General features: G+C 51.8%; 8 protein-coding genes across 8 annotated transcripts; 7 read left to right on the plus strand and 1 right to left on the minus strand.

Annotated features, from left to right (window-relative positions):
- Positions 1–239: 239 nt before the first annotated feature.
- On the plus strand, positions 240–2,259 carry VFPPC_05988 (alkaline phosphatase; the record flags this gene model as incomplete). Its single annotated transcript, XM_018285098.1, has 4 exons — positions 240–314; positions 374–379; positions 433–2,024; positions 2,073–2,259. The coding sequence occupies 4 exons, from the start codon at positions 240–242 to the stop codon at positions 2,257–2,259; spliced, it is 1,860 nt and encodes a 619-aa protein (XP_018142071.1).
- Positions 2,260–2,715: 456 nt separating this feature from the next.
- Positions 2,716–4,536, plus strand: VFPPC_05989 (arylsulfatase; the record flags this gene model as incomplete). The annotated part of the gene is made up of 1 exon (XM_018285099.1): positions 2,716–4,536. One exon carries the CDS (start codon positions 2,716–2,718, stop codon positions 4,534–4,536), a length of 1,821 nt encoding a protein of 606 aa, XP_018142072.1.
- A 439-nt stretch (positions 4,537–4,975) lies between these two features.
- On the plus strand, positions 4,976–6,390 carry VFPPC_05990 (rta1 domain-containing protein; the record flags this gene model as incomplete). The annotated part of the gene is made up of 2 exons (XM_018285100.1): positions 4,976–5,163; positions 5,220–6,390. 2 exons carry the CDS (start codon positions 4,976–4,978, stop codon positions 6,388–6,390), a joined length of 1,359 nt encoding a protein of 452 aa, XP_018142073.1.
- Positions 6,391–6,829: 439 nt separating this feature from the next.
- On the plus strand, positions 6,830–7,732 carry VFPPC_13935 (hypothetical protein; the record flags this gene model as incomplete). The annotated part of the gene is made up of 1 exon (XM_018291707.1): positions 6,830–7,732. The coding sequence occupies one exon, from the start codon at positions 6,830–6,832 to the stop codon at positions 7,730–7,732; it is 903 nt and encodes a 300-aa protein (XP_018142074.1).
- Positions 7,733–7,998: 266 nt separating this feature from the next.
- VFPPC_05991 (2Fe-2S iron-sulfur cluster binding domain-containing protein) lies at positions 7,999–8,586 on the minus strand (the record flags this gene model as incomplete). The annotated part of the gene is made up of 2 exons (XM_018285101.1): positions 7,999–8,341; positions 8,396–8,586. 2 exons carry the CDS (start codon positions 8,584–8,586, stop codon positions 7,999–8,001), a joined length of 534 nt encoding a protein of 177 aa, XP_018142075.1.
- Positions 8,587–9,212: 626 nt separating this feature from the next.
- VFPPC_05992 (mitochondrial fusion and transport protein Ugo1) lies at positions 9,213–10,793 on the plus strand (the record flags this gene model as incomplete). Its single annotated transcript, XM_018285102.1, has 3 exons — positions 9,213–9,611; positions 9,672–10,141; positions 10,193–10,793. The coding sequence occupies 3 exons, from the start codon at positions 9,213–9,215 to the stop codon at positions 10,791–10,793; spliced, it is 1,470 nt and encodes a 489-aa protein (XP_018142076.1).
- Positions 10,794–11,570: 777 nt separating this feature from the next.
- Positions 11,571–12,563, plus strand: VFPPC_05993 (glycoside hydrolase family 61; the record flags this gene model as incomplete). Its single annotated transcript, XM_018285103.1, has 1 exon — positions 11,571–12,563. One exon carries the CDS (start codon positions 11,571–11,573, stop codon positions 12,561–12,563), a length of 993 nt encoding a protein of 330 aa, XP_018142077.1.
- Positions 12,564–13,172: 609 nt separating this feature from the next.
- Positions 13,173–15,716, plus strand: VFPPC_13936 (arginine rich protein; the record flags this gene model as incomplete). The annotated part of the gene is made up of 3 exons (XM_018291708.1): positions 13,173–13,370; positions 13,424–15,302; positions 15,352–15,716. 3 exons carry the CDS (start codon positions 13,173–13,175, stop codon positions 15,714–15,716), a joined length of 2,442 nt encoding a protein of 813 aa, XP_018142078.1.
- Positions 15,717–15,883: the final 167 nt, after the last annotated feature.

Raw genomic sequence — 15,883 nt, forward strand, 5'->3', positions numbered from 1 at the left:
TGAAGCTCTCTCCCGCAGCCATCATCATTCATCATTCGATCAACTCACTTCTCGTCATTTCGTCCCGGCCGTTTGCGCCATGCTGTGATGTATTCCATCGCATTTCATTTTTGACTTCTCTACCCTCTCTACTCAATAGGCGAAGGGCCATGCACTTCAACTTGTAGTACATCTAATCATCCAATCCGTTATTGACTTACCATCGCTCTGTCGTCCCACTTTGTCATCACAGCCTCACCATGACGGTCCAGACGACAACCGCCAAGGTGACCTCGGTCGCCTTGAGAATATCCGCCCTCTTATTCTTCAGATTCGTGAGTATCGCCCTGATTTTGACCATTGGCCAATGACCTTTGGCTGACTGTTTGGATAGTTTCCCGTAAGAGATGCCTGAACAAGCACATCATTTGTGATAGCTCTAACAGCTCACAGGCCCACTTTCCCTCCATCACTTTTGCGCTCTTCGCAATCTACATTCCTGCATATTTCGCCAGCTACAGGGCTGGGCCAACTGTTAGAGTAATCGACGATGAAGTCGACATTACCATTACACAGGCGACTGTTACACCCGAAACTCCGCTGCTCTCCGAAGGTGACCAGACACAACCAGACGTGGTCGCTGAAGAAGTCGATGTAGAAGAAACAGTCATTCTAGAGGAGAAAGATGAAAAACCTTGGAAAGTGCTACTCTATGGACATCCCAGTGTTTCTCAACCAAGGCTTTCCATTATTACTCTCCTCATCAACATTGTTCTGGCGGCATTGACTGCCGATGCACTGTTCCGGGCTCGTTGGTACTACCCATCGGAGGACCTTTCGTTCGTCCGCCTGGGATATGTCTCTCCTAGTGAAGCCAACTTCCTCATTCGCGAACCAGATCAAACCAAAATGCCCGTCACTTTGCAAGTCCGAGTCAAAGGATTGGGGACATCGTTTGATAGCCAGATCTGGGCTGCGGCCGGCGTCAAGCAGACAAGCAATGAAACCGACTTTACCCAAGCCGTTACAGTACCTTTGAGACACTCTGAGCAGCGGTGGTATGAATGGAGAACATCCAACAACCAATCTGGCGAATTTCTGGCCCCTCCGAAACCTGGAAGCATGCCCACTGTCAATGATGGCAAGTTTACTTTTCTCTCGACGTCATGCATTTTGCCACGTTTCCCATACAACCCACTAGACCACGCTTTGGCCATTCCTGGGCTCCGACATCTCGCCAAGAAGCTTCCTGATTTGGGCGCGCAGTTTATGCTCTTTTTGGGCGACTTCATCTATGTGGATGTCCCAGAGCGTTTCGGCAAGTCCACCGAAGAATATCGCATGCAATACCGACAGGTCTACGCATCTCCAGACTGGGCACCCGTTGCACAAAATTTAAGCTGGATTCATGTACTAGACGATCACGAAATCTCCAACGACTGGTCCTCCAATACTACCGGCATCTATAACGCCGCTGTTGGCCCATGGCACACATACCAGGCAAATGTCAACCCGCCCAAGGCTGTGCAGGCTGGCACGAGAAGCACTCGCCGCAAGGATGCAACTTGGTACGAATTTGTCCAGGGACCTGCCAGTTTTTTCATGCTCGATACTAGGAGCTATCGTTCTAGCAACAATGTCCCGTTTGAAGAGGAGGACAAGACGATGCTGGGGCAGGATCAATTGGCCGACTTCTTGGCGTGGTTGGCTCGCCCGGAACCCAAGGGTGTCAAGTGGAAGTTTGTAGCCTCTTCTGTCCCGTTCACCAAAAATTGGCCTGTAAATGTCAAGGATACATGGGGTGGTTTCCTGGTTGAGCGACGCAAGATTCTTGAAGCCATGTGGGACGTTGGTGCTCGAGGCACCAGTGTCGTGATTCTATCCGGCGACCGTCATGAGTTTGCGGCAACCAAATTTCCACCACCTCCCGAGTCCAAGTGGCCCGAATCTGCCGCTGCGTACGAATTCTCAACTAGTCCTCTCAACCAGTTTGCCTCACCAATTCCAAGTTATAAGCAAGTTGATAGCGAGGATGTCAAGTTGCAGTAAGTTATCCGACTCGACCATGTCTGTGTCATATTAACGAACAGTAGTTACATCCCTTCGGGAAGTTCCAAATTTGGCTCTTTCACCATTGAAAATATCGACGGACACAGCACGTTGCAATACACTTTGTACATTGACGGAAAAGAGCGATGGACCACGCAACTCTCTGAGCCCACGATTGAGGAGGCTGCAAAGACAAGCGGTTCGTTCTGGGACAGGCTCAAGTTTGTGTAATCATTCACTATACTTCTTCGTGTTTTGGCGTTGGTTTCGTAACACAGGGGGTGGTGTAGCTTGAATTCCTGCTTGATACCCCTTGGCTCGGCCGATTATTAGTTAAGTAGATTTCTCCCGGCTCTCAGGCTGCGTGACATTTAATTCCATAATATTGCTACCGCTTGTGTCCATTTCGGAACTTTGATCACCGAGTACTACTCTATATAGGCCGCCGCCCCGGAAACCGGTTCAGTCTTGCCGGTCTCCAGTCTCGGATGTCGCTCCACGCGGGGTCGGACCTCGCAAACTACAGTTGTGTCCGAACAACGGTGCCAGATTCGGTGGTTGTTGCAATTGTCCGGAATTATATATTCCACTGTATCAATATTTTGTTCCTTGTTACATTAAGTCGTTTGTTCCCAGGCACCGTGCAAGCACAAGTCAAGTCGCTGTACCTAGAACAATATCATCACCATGACATCCCAGAAGAGACCCAACTTCCTAGTCATCGTAGCCGACGACCTAGGTTTCTCAGATATAGGCTGTTTTGGTGGCGAAATCAACACGCCTAATCTCGATAAATTGGCCAAAAATGGCCTTCGGTTCACAGACTTTCACGCCGCGGCAGCTTGCTCTCCCTCGCGAGCAATGATCATGACTGGCACAGACCATCATATCGCTGGCTTGGGCAACTTGATCGAATGGACAAACATATCTGGGCAAAATGATCCAACGGGTAAAATGTCTACGAATGTGCAGAGGGGCATGCCTGGCTACGAAGGATATCTGAATGAGCGGGTGGTTGCGTTTCCCGAGCTTCTGCGTGACGCTGGGTACCTCACGTTGCTCTCTGGAAAATGGCACTTGGGCCTGACGCCGGAGAGAGGCCCAAAGGCTAGGGGATTTGAGCGCAGCTTTGCTCATTTACCAGCTTGCAGTAACCACTATGGCTATGAGCCTCAGATGGAAAAGGGTGAGGGGCTGCCAACATTTCTTACCATGAGCACCATCGCTCTACACAGCGAGGATGGTGAATATACGAAATTGCCTGAAGGGTGGTACTCTTCAGATGGATATGGCGACAAGATGTTGCAGTATCTCACTGATCGGAAAGAGAAGGGAGATGAGCGTCCGTTTTTCGGATATTTGCCGTTCACGGCACCTCATTGGCCATTACAAGCGCCGCAGGAATATATTCGCAAATACAAGGGTGTTTACGACGACGGTCCGGATGCTTTGAGGTTGGAAAGGCTTCAACGACTAAAGGATCTGGGCATGGTCCCGCAAGATGTTGAGCCTCATCCCGTGGTGGCAGACGAGGTGAAGGAGTGGGCGGATCTCACTGAGGAAGAAAAGAGAAACTCGTGCCGCGCAATGGAGGTCTTTGCCGCCATGGTGGAATGCATCGACGTCAATGTCGGCAAAGTAGTCGACTACCTTGAGCAGACGGGCGAACTCGACAACACCTTCGTCTGCTTCATGTCGGATAATGGGGCGGAAGGTGCCGCGTACGAAGCATACCCCATGGTACAAGGCGCCATGATGCAACATCTCAAGCAGTACTACAACAATAGTCTCGATAATCTGGGTAACGGTGACTCCTTCATCTGGTACGGCCCGCGATGGGCACAAGCATCCACTGCTCCCAGCAGATTGTACAAGGCCTACACCACAGAGGGCGGCGTCCGCGTACCGTTCCTGATGAAACCGCCGTCGACATTTTTCGATTCACGCATATCGAGGAACAGCATCACGCACCAATTCTCAACGGTGATGGACCTCGCGCCGACTATTCTGGAAATGGCTGGCGTTTCTCACCCTGCGCCCACATACAACGGTCGCGAAGTTGTCAGCATGCGAGGCAAATCAATGGTTCCTTATCTCACACAAGGACATGATCGTATCCATGAAGAAGATTTTATCCAGGGGTGGGAGACGTGTGGGCGTGCCGCTGTTCGCAAGGGAGACTGGAAGATTGTGTTTATTCCCAAACCAAAAGGAACGGAGAAGTGGCAACTGTATAATTTGGCTAGAGATCCAGGAGAGGTACACGACCTGGCGGATGATGAACCAGAGAGGCTCAAGGCTTTGATTAAGCTTTGGGACCAGTATGTGTTGGAGACGGGTGTGATTCCGTTGAGTCCTGATTTGGGGAAGTGGATGGCTGCGATGGAGGAGCAGATGCCGGAGAATGCGTGGATTGAGTATGAGTATTGGAAGGAGGGCGCGAGGGAGGATCCAAAGCGGTTTACGAAGGATATTCCTAGGTTTGAGAGGAGGGTTGTTGCAATTTAATGAAGTGATGACGAAGCTCGTGGTGGGTTTGGTAGAGTTTGAATGGAGAAGAGCAATTGATGTACCAGATGGTTTTAACTCACCAGATCTTAAGTGGTTCTACGTTTGTAGATGGGCCCGGTCACCAAGTTGAATTGAATTAAATTGTGATGTTGACGGAATCGATGGAATGGAACGAGGCGGAACGGAACGGATGCCTAATATTAAGATGACGGGATTCCCCAAGACCAGTAGCAGACCAGCAACATTGAAGTCCATGTCAGCCAGCCCACCCGTTGTGCTACTGTTACATGTATGCTTCTGTCGGGTGCAGGCTGGGGCTAGGATCTGGTTCGTTAGCACATCGGTAAGGTGAGCATGTCCATGTCATCAAATATCACGGCCCAAGGCCCATTGCGCCTCTTTCCGATCTAGACCTAACATAAGTGTGAGCCACAACATGAATGCTGAAGAATTTCGCCAAAATGTTGAAGATGGGCAGACTCCAATCACCTCCCATGATGACGTCTTGCGAATTGCATTCATCTACTCATACGATCCCTTCAACAAAGATGGAGTATTCGATGATGTTGAGAAACTACATAAACGCGGATGGTCATTTGGCCATGGAGACATGAAGTTCAATCGGTACGAGTTCTGATCAGAAGCGAAACACCCTCCAATAAAGACTAATAAGCAAAAAGCACCCTCGACGTCTTTTACCTAGCCCAAATAGCAGCTGCCATCTGGCGCTACTCCGACCAAGCCGACGGCGAATTTCCGCAACCAGACGATTTCGACGCATTCTACGCCCAGCAACACGAGTTACTCAACCAGGACGCATGGAGACAATACTACTCGCCGGACTTCATTGCCCAGCCAACATCCGCTCGTTTCTATCGCCTCCCCAACTTGCAGGACTTGCCAGACTCAAGTGGTGAGCTCGGAAAACCACGAAAAAAAGGAGTCGGCCACTTCACCAAACTCCCCCGTTGGGCATACAACGTCACAAGGACGCACTGGAGACAGCCAACCTTATCCGTCACAACCATCAGCAAGATAGCCTTGTCCACCCTCCAGCAGACAATTTTACAGCTGCAAAAGGATTGCTCAACAACGCAATTTCAAATTCAACCCTACTCCAAGACTCAAGCATGTTTCTGGCTCAAATACATGGATATGGATTCTTCCCTGGACCCAGTTCCCATGCATGTGCAGAAATGGAACATTAACGCACCCTACGACTTTGGCGTGAATGTTGCCTTGGGACTGTACGACATGTGGGCATGGGAAGCGCACTACTCGCCAGAGCTATGGGCCTCCATGTCATCCGCAAATGAGCCGCTGCTTCTCGAACCGGACTTGGATGGCACGGGCAAGAGCGAGGTTTCCGGGTGTGGATGGCCCGAAAGTGCTGGGGTAGTGGCAGAAGCATGGCGGAGTGGATGGGAGCCAGAGGTCGGGAGTGAAGAAGAGATTGCCTTCTTGGCTGCTGTGGCCTTGAAAGAGGCGGAGGGCCTTGTCGATATGAGCAGCAACCTAGACTACGCAGTACGATCGCACATGCTGTTGGGGGTGATGCGTGCTGCGTTTGTGGCTGATAGGGATGACCAAGTCGAGAATCTGAAGAAGTCGATGGTACAGGCGGGCAGGCTTGATGATGATACCACGGCCGAGCAGTGGATCCGACAAGCTCTGATAGTCATGGAGCCATATGCACGCAAGCTACATGGACTATGGCCAGATGCTGAAGACGATCGGACTAGACTGTTCCGGAATATCTTGGAGGAAAATGGACAGCTTTTTGCAAGATGGCAGTTTTCACCCCGGCTCAAAGAGTTCGCTTTTAAGCTAAAGCCAAGGCAAATAACATGATTGAGTTTAATTTCCGTCGCTGGGAAATCTGTAAGACTTCTTTAACAACACGTTAATTATGCCAACACTAAAGCTTAATAGAGGCAATAAATAGTTTTAAACAAGCACTTAGAAAGGAGCTTATCTAAGGGGGTATATAAGTTAAGAAGTCTCTAGTAGAACATAATAAAGATACATGTACTCTATTGACACTCGTACCAGAGAGTGGTACATTTTATTGCAAAGCCACGGCACGTTGAATTGAAGGTTGGAACATTGAAGCGACTGCATCTGCCCCACTATGAACCTCCAAGTCGTCAACTGCTCCACACCGCCTGCGCCGGCCCCTCCCATCCAAAAAATTACCCGGCAGAATCTCAACTTTTTTCTCAAGCTTCGACTACACCACAATCAAACCACATCGTCGCTGACCTAGCATACACTTCGACCTATCTACACAATGGCGGGCCCAAAGAAGCGCGCATTCGACGCCAAGCAACATCGTCCTTCAAAAAAGCAAAAACGCCAGCAATTACAACAATACGACAGCGGTTCCGGCAGCGATGATCAGGACCAAGATTTTGACGCTGTCAACTTTCTTGACTCTGATGACGATATTCACAACGTAACCGTCGATGACGCTGCAGAATCGGATAATGAGGATTCTTCAAGCTCTGAGGATGAGCAACCCACAGTAAAGAAGCTCAAGCAGCCCTCAAAGCCCGCCAAATCAAAAAAGTCTGCCGCCCAAGCGGAGGAGAAAGAAGACGACGACGACGATGAAGACGCTGAAGAATCAGATGTTGACGAATATGACCTCGATTCCGATAATGCTGGAACAAGGACAAAATCAAAGCGCAACGACCCCAATGCCTTTGCCACCTCCATCTCCAAAATTCTCTCCACAAAGCTCTCATCTTCAAAACGCTCCGACCCCGTCCTATCAAGAAGTGCAGCCGCCCACGAAGCCTCCAAAGCAGCCGTCGACAGCGCACTAGAAGCCAAGGCAAGGCGCCACCTGCGCGACCAAAAGAAGAAGGCTCTAGAAAGAGGCCGGGTAAAGGATGTCCTTGTCGCCAGCCGGGACGATGCCACTGGTGAGGTGGAGTCGTCAACGGCGGAGATTCTGGAAACAGAACGGAAACTGCGCAAGGTTGCGCAAAGAGGTGTGGTCAAGTTATTTAATGCCGTGCGAGCTGCGCAGGTCAAAGCAACAGAGGCAGAGAAAGATGCGAGGCGAGACGGTGTCATAGGAGTTAATAATCGCACGGAAAGGGTGAATGAGATGACGAAGAAGGGATTTTTGGATCTTATCGCCTCGGGTGGTGGCGGCTTAAAAAAGGGCGCTTTGGAGGAGGCTTAGGCATTTGCAGGTTCAAGATGAATTGATGTACTGGCGCTTGGTCCATGGATATTTGTTTGTAAGAGGAGTTAGGGCAGGTATTACATAGTACTACTTCTTTTTCATATCGCCTCAAAATGCAGTCAAAGATACCCTCAGATATGTTCCCGCCTTATCCTTAACTGTACCGACGGTCCTCTCGTCTGACTTTCTATCCACACGTATTGTTATACAGGGGGTTTATATAGGGGCTTTTCCATCTAACTACTAATACATCATTCATCGTATCATTGAAAATCGCTAGCCTGCAGATTCCTCGTCATCGAAGGCAGCTTAACTACTAATCCGTCCAGTTCCTTTGTCATCTTGACTTGGCAGCCCAGTCGGCTCGTCTCAGTAAGGCCGAATGCCAGATCCAGCATATCGTTCTCATCGTCCTCTGGTTCAGGCATCTTGTCATAGAAACCCTCATCGGTGACAATGACATGGCATGTCGAACAAGCGCATGAGCCACCGCATGCACCCTCCATCTCAAGGTCGTTTGCTTGAGCGATATCTAGTAAATTATCGCCCTCGGATACGGCGAATTTGTGTTCCTGGCCGTCTTTCTCGACAAAGGTGACGTAGAGCCTAAAGTTGGTCAGTTGAAGTACAAGGCATTGTGGTTTCCCTGACTGAACTCACTCTTCACCAGGCTTCGGAGGGTCGATATGTCCATGGCGGGTTGGTGTGGTGGTAGAGAATGCTCGCTGCGAGCGCACCGAGAAAGAAGTTGCTCGCGGAGCATTCCGGCTCTGCGTAGAAAGCCTTGCTGTGAATGCTGCCACTTGAATCGCGCGGCTTTGTTGCGCTCGTCGACAAGCCGTGGCAGGCATTGTTGCCAGGCGCGTTGCCAGCGTCCTTGAAGCCATCGACATGTTTGGCGGTTTAAAATAGGAGCCCTGGACCCTCGGGCGACGTATATATGGTAGTTTTTGTCGTCGCTTCTTGTCTCGCAAAGAGATATATACAAAGAGAAATCAACGCTGCAATCCCAATTGATCCTCAGCACATGGCTCAAGCCGACTCGAATACGGATGTCGTGGTTGGTGACTCGGGGAGGGTTCGAGTTGAAGTGCTCGCAGTTCCGAGCAAAAGAAAAACGGCTTGCAAATGCAGCTCCGATAAGTGGCGCGCTGCCGGATGGGTCAAGTGAGTGAGTGGTCACCGTCGGCTCCAGCCCAGAGCGCCCAGTAATAGCGGTACCGGTGGCCCTGTCTTACTGTCCGCATGCTGAGTATGCCGCGTGCCGGGAAATTCATTCGCCGTCAGCCGCTGCTATCCCTATTATCTCCGAGCTTTCTTCAGATGCTTTTCCTGCGTTGGCTCACAGCTGACTGGGGCAAGCAAACAAGCAAGCAAGCTTCGACACCGGAACACATACCAGCGAAGCCGACTCATCCAAAAATCCGCCACCTTTTCTGGATGCATTCCAAATGATTTTTCTTCTTCAACACCAACCATGACCACGCATAGAGAAGGCGTGAATCCGCTGCGGCCCTATTACAGGGCTCCTGTCATTGGCGAGACGGCGGATCCCGGCTCGGCATCGAGCGCAAACCCCTTCGGTGTGGGCAATGGTACTGGTACTGCCCGCTACGCGTCCAAAGCACGCGATGTGCTTGCCGATATCGATTACAAGGACTATCTGAATGATTCATCGCCGTCGGTGATACAGAATGCAAAGGAACTGGTGGATGAGCTGATATGGAAGTACACCTCGGTGTTGATGGCCCAGCCTTTCGAGGTCGCCAAAACCATCCTGCAAGCGAGAGATCAGGATGACAACGCTGCCTTTGCGACTCCGGACTCAGAGGGCCTAAAGAGACAAAACTCTAGTCAAGCGGGCTCCATGTATGATGTGAGGATTGCTCGACAGTCATGCACCAGCTGTATTCAAGACTAACCGCACTGCTTGCAGTATCACGACTCCGACTCCGAAGTCGACGAACCCGCATACTTTACCTCCAACAGGCCCGGAACTCCAACCCCAGCATACAATAGAAGTTTGAGCAGCCGGCGCGCGGCTTCACCGTTACAATCGCCCCAAGTGTCCAAGAAACCTGCCGCTCCGGAGCATCAGATCACAATTCGAAGACCAGACTCAATTCTTGACGTCATCGGCCAGCTATGGCAAAAAGACGGCGCATGGGGCGTATGGAAGGGCTCAAACGCGACGTTCTTGTATACTGTGCTTCAATCATTACTTGAAAATTGGTCGAGAAGCTTTCTCAGCGCCATCTTCAATGTTCCCGATCTGGGTGTTAAGGACGATATTGATCGGCTGATTGACATTGCCTCCCCATACCCTTGGGTTTCTCTGTTTGTTGCGGCAGCTGCCGCAGTTGCAACCGGCGTGCTGTTGTCGCCGCTGGATCTTGTGCGCACAAGGTTGGTGTTCCGTCTGTTACAATTCGCTTGAGCGTTGCTAACCCTGACAAGACTCATAATGACCCCAATCTCTAAAGGACAGCGTCGAACGCTGGCCACCCTTCGAGCTCTACCTTCCTACCTTTGCCCGTCGACCATCGCAATCCCGACTGTTCTCAACTCTCTTGTTCACCCTCTCCTAACTCTCTCAACCCCACTCGTTCTCCGAACTCGCTTCATGATTGACAGCCAAGTATCACCAATGACCTTCTCTGTCGCCAAGTTCTTTGCGTCATCGGCAGCGATCCTGGTGAAACTACCAATCGAAACCGTGCTCCGACGTGGCCAGATGGCCGTCCTCTCTAACCCAGAACACATCAGAGCCCTTGGAGGAAAGGAACAGAGGCTCGACACCATTGTGCCTATGGGTCGATACAATGGTACCATCGGCACCATGTACCACATCGCCTCGGAAGAAGGCACTCGCGAGAACCCAAACACTACCAAAGCTGCCGCTAAGAAAGGCAAAGCCAAGACCAAGTCACTTCAGCCGAGTCACATCAAGGGGCAAGGTTTGGAAGGTCTCTGGCGAGGTTGGAAAGTGAATTGGTGGGGACTCGTTGGTCTCTGGACTGCAAACGTGGTTGGAAACGGCGGCGAGGGCGAATTCTAGACTTTCGAATGTACTATCTTTTATGCGCCAGGGGCGCTGCATTTTGTTTCTAGGCATGGCGTTGCGCGTTTCCGGGCGGTACATCTCCTCTACGACATTTTGACGGGCCACTATGATATCCACATCCATTTAGTTTAGTGTACAAAAGCAATAATACGTGTTTCGAATGGTCTTCTACCTAGGGAGGTCCAGAGCGTCGTGAAGCTGCACCATATGAGGAAGTTGGTGATGGACGAATCGGTCCGGGAATATCTTGGCATGGTTTTGCAGAATACAAAGGAGTCACATAAGGTATGCAGACTGTTCCAGCTGCGACTATGGGAGTCAAAGCGATGTGATGTTGCAATGTCTTCCTTTTCGTTTTGGACGCGGCTAAATGCAAATGCAACCCTACATCTGGACCAGGATGAATTGGTCCAGGATTGACTCGGATTGCTAACCGAATTTCCGCACACGCGCTTGATCCCGCTTAGATGAGAAGCAACATTGAATTCCCATTGGTACACTTTGTCAACGATGAGCTTTGGCTTCTTGTTTCGCCCCCTGGTACACATCTGAAGTGCCGTTCAATTGCCTGATGAGGACGGGCCGAACTACCGACAAGCTAATATCTTATTCTAATTCTTATGGGAACTATGCATTCATCAACTATTCTTGCGGGGAAGGCGGTTCCAACTGCCGATTATGTCCTTGGAAACATGTATAAATGGCCATGAAGCTGAACACAGTCCTGTCACGTCTCCTCAGCCGGCAGCATAACAATCCAGACTGTATACCATGCTTGAAACACATCATTTACTTACTCTCCTGGCGTATGCCATCACGGCCAGTGCCCACGGCCACATCAGCAACGTCGTTATAAACGGTGTATCGTATCCCGGCTACGACAGTCCAGCATGGTACGGCAACCCCAACGCCCCCAACGTCTTTGGGTGGACAATTAGCCAGCAGGACAATGGGTTTGTCTCTCCAGACGCCTTTGGCTCCTCCGACATCATCTGCCATAGAGAAGCAGTCCCGGCCAAGTCTCACGTCCAAGTTGCTGCTGGCGATATCCTCACCCTCCAATGGACACCTTGGCCGGACTCTCACCACGGCCCTGTTATTGATTACTTGGCTAATTGCAATGGGCCGTGCGAGTCGGTAGATAAGACCACTCTTGAGTTCTTCAAGATTGATGGTGTTGGCATCATATCCCAGGGCAGTCCGGGAACCTACGCCGACGATGTGTTGATCTCAAAGAACAACACCTGGGAAGTCAAGATTCCTGCCAACATCGCACCGGGGAACTATGTCCTCCGCCATGAGATCATCGCTCTGCACAGCGCTGGCTCTGAGAATGGCGCTCAAGCCTACCCACAATGCTTCAATCTCAAAATCACTGGTTCAGGGTCCCTCAAACCAGCTGGTGTCAAGGGGACGGCTCTGTATAAAGCCACCGATCCAGGTATCTTGGTCAACATTTACACGAGCAGCGTGAATTACATTGTTCCAGGACCAACTTTGGTGGCGGGACTTCCTTCATCCGTAGCTCAGAATCCTTCACAAATTACGGCTTCGGCCACGGCGACGCCTGGCGATCAGACCGGTCCCGGAACTCCTACCACTACTTTGGCCACATCTGTCAAGACTAGCTCTGGCAGCTCGGGTGGATTGCAAACTGTTTATGGCCAGTGTGGTGGTCAAAGCTGGACAGGGCCGACTGCTTGTGTTGGAGGTGCGAAGTGTGCGACGCAGAATGCGTACTATGCGCAGTGTACGCCTGCGTAGTTGTGGTGATTTTGTATGTTGATGGATTGTCTTCTCTGAAGGAATGAATTGTGTCTGGAATTCCTTTAGTGTACATAGTGAAGTCGCAAAATTGTGTTTACAGACTCCCTTCCATCAGGTCATGCTTTTGGTAGGGGTGTTCATCCAGTGCGTTGAACTCGAGCCACAGCGCAATACTCGGGCATCTAACGCCATGTGTTCAGATGAATGGGCCTGCTGAGTACAGAAAGCAAACCATTTTGTCCAAGAAATAATTGATTATGCAGTGTTGTTCAGCAATAGTTTGGACGATGAAGGATTTCAAAGTCGGTCCAGGGTAGTGATCAACACCTCAAGTTCAGTTTCGCCATCACGTGCACAGCTATTCTCCCAGACGTGTTCCAGCACCTCAACTTCGACATCACAGGAGTTCCGCGGTTCATCTCGCTCACCAGGTATTGAACAGGGCGCCGACTGCGTGTCTGCTTGTGGCAGATGCACAAAGAAGGTCCCTCATATATATTTGCGACCGAAATGTGCATTCCCGCACACATCTCCTGATCCATCGCGCACTAGCTTTTCCGCCAATCTTTATCGCGACACTTCTACACCCATCGCGACTTGCAAAAGATGGCGACTTCTGCGCAGCAGCCTGGCAAGGCTGGAGATGCTGCTGCAAACCATTCGACTCCGCGAAAATTCAAGGCATCCGATCTTCCACTGCCTTCAGCGACCAGAGCTGCCATTGAATCCCTGGCACATAGCTTCAAGAAGGAGGGCGCCTACGACTCCATCCGAAAGCAAGTCTGGGACAAGTTCGAAGCCAGCGTATGATTCACTGCGAGACTAGGCAGACAACGACGTGCTCACATATTTTATAGGACTACGAGGCTCAAGTACGGACTTCGATTCTCGAGGTGGCAGAGAAGGAGGTGGAACGCAACCCGCAACAGCTGCTTACGCTGGACCGCCGGAAGGCGAGCGCCCTGATTGATGGCGCGCTGGAGCGATCTGGTGTCTATCAAAAGGCCGAGGGCGTTATCGACCAACTTATCGATGTTGGGGCGATTGAGGAACGCATCCGTGAAATACGCCGGGCTGAGATTGGCGAAGAGGCGGCTGAAGCAGAGCGCATTCGCGGCGCCAAGACTGACGAGGAATACGCGGCCGATACAGAAGCGCGACAAGCGGAACGCGAGCGGGTACGCGAAGAACTACGACTCAAGGAAGCCGCTATTGAGGAAGAGAAGCGCCGCATTGCACAAGAGGAGCAGAAGAAGGAAGAACGGGAGCGAGAACAGGCAGAGCTCAAACGTCAAGCTGAAAGAGACGAGCGACGCAGAAAGCGAGAGGAGGAACGAGCCGAAAGAGAGCGACTTCGTGACTTGGAGCGAGACAAGAGGCACAAGGAGCGTGAGGCTCGTGAGAAGGAGAGAGACCAGCGTGACCGGGACCGTGACAGGTCTAGGGATCGATCCAGAGACCGAGACCGCGACCGCGATCAGGACCGTGACCGTGATAGAGATCGGGATCGCGACCGGGATCGAGACAGAACCAGGGATCGTGGGCGAGATCGTTCAGGGGAACGTCGGCGTGACAGATCCAAGGTCAAAGAAGCTGTACCGGACGAAAAACTGTCCAAAGAAGACAATGAGAGGCTGGAACAGGAGGCCCTGGCAGACCTGCTGCGAGAGAGTTCCCGGCCTGACCGTGCAAAGCCTGAGCTTGAAGTTGATGCGGCTCTGGCACCTCCGCCCAGAAAGAGCGCCCCTGCATCTGCAATCAACCCCATTAAGCGAGACTCTCGAAAGGCCAGCGAAAGCGGTTCCAGAAGTGAGAGACGAGAGTCCAGGACACCAGCAGCGGCAGATTCCAAGCCGCCAGCCTTGCGAGACGAAAAACGATCTAGCCGAAGCGCTTCTCGGGCTGGGGATAGGGATCACGACAAGACCGGAGAGAGAACTCGTCAACGTGAGGATAGCCGCCGACGAGACAGACGTTCACAATCTCCAAGGCGAAAAAGGAGCCGGTCTCGCGACAGGGACAGGCGTGATAGAAGTCGATCAAGGCTGAGACGCGATAGGACACGCTCTCGGCAGAGGAGAGACGACCGTCGTGACAGAAGTCGTTCACGGGATCGGACCGATCGGCGTAGGAGTCGATCGAAACGCAGAGAGCGTACAAAGTCACCAGCACGGTCTGAACGACGAGAACGAAGTAGATCTCGCACCAGACAAGACCGGAGGGACAGAAGCCGGGAGCGGGATCGGTCTCGCACGCCAGCCCGGACGGAAAGGCGCAGGAGTCGGTCCCGACGGCGTGACCGAAGTCGATCAAGGGACAGCCGCCGCGGTACAGCAGATCGATACGATCACTATGACCCCCGAGAGTCTGCTCGTTCCCCACGACGCCCTAGCCGTGAGCGTACTCGCGATAGAGATAGAGATCGGGACAGAGATGCAGAGAGGGACAAACCGCGAGACAGGGACAGGGACCGGGACCGGGAGCGAGATAGAGACAGAGACCGAGATAGGGAGCGGGAACGCGAACGCGAACGCGACCGTGACCGGAAGAGTCGATCTCGCTCACGTCCTGGCACTTCCCTCGTCCGCACGGCGTCAGCAGCCCGTGAAGAGCACGAGGAGTGGAAGCTAGAGGAAGTCAAGAAGCGGGAGAAGGAGGCCAAGGCGTATTTGGCGGCCCAGAAGGATGCAAAAGCTAAGGGCCTCCCCATCCCTGGTGTAGACGACAAGAAGAATGGTGAGTGACGTTGCCCATGTCTCTACGAATTCATCTAACATGTTTCTAGCTCGTGAGGATCGCAGAGACGACCGCCGAGATGAGCGGCGCAGGAGTAGATCAAGGAGCAATAGTCGCGACAGAGCTAGGTATCGCGAACGAGATCGTGATCGAGACCGTGACCGTGACCGCGACCGGGACAGAGATCGGGATAGAGACAGGGAGAGAGACAGAGACAGGGATAGGGATAGGGATAGAGATAGGAGCCGTGAGAGAGATCGGGATCGTCGTGACAGAGATCGCGAGAGGGACCGCGAAAGAGACAGAGACAGAGACAGGGACGACAGGAGAAGACGAGATCGAAGTCTATCTCCTCGTAGAGAGCGAAGACGCAGCCGGTCGACTAGTCGTCGTCGGCGCAGCAGGAGTCGATAATTGGATGAATCAGGGGGAATACATTACCAGTTATTATGATACCCGGGCAGCATTGTTCACGGAACTACATGGCTTCCTCTGCTCTGAGGATAGCTGTGTCCTCGGCTCTATAATTTAGCAATCACAAGGATGTTACCACAAAAAGTTACAATTGCTGTCTGATTGGT

Source organism: Pochonia chlamydosporia, chromosome 5 (assembly GCF_001653235.2).
Source record: "Pochonia chlamydosporia 170 chromosome 5, whole genome shotgun sequence".
In the NCBI taxonomy this organism is placed as follows: Eukaryota; Fungi; Ascomycota; class Sordariomycetes; order Hypocreales; family Clavicipitaceae; genus Pochonia; species Pochonia chlamydosporia.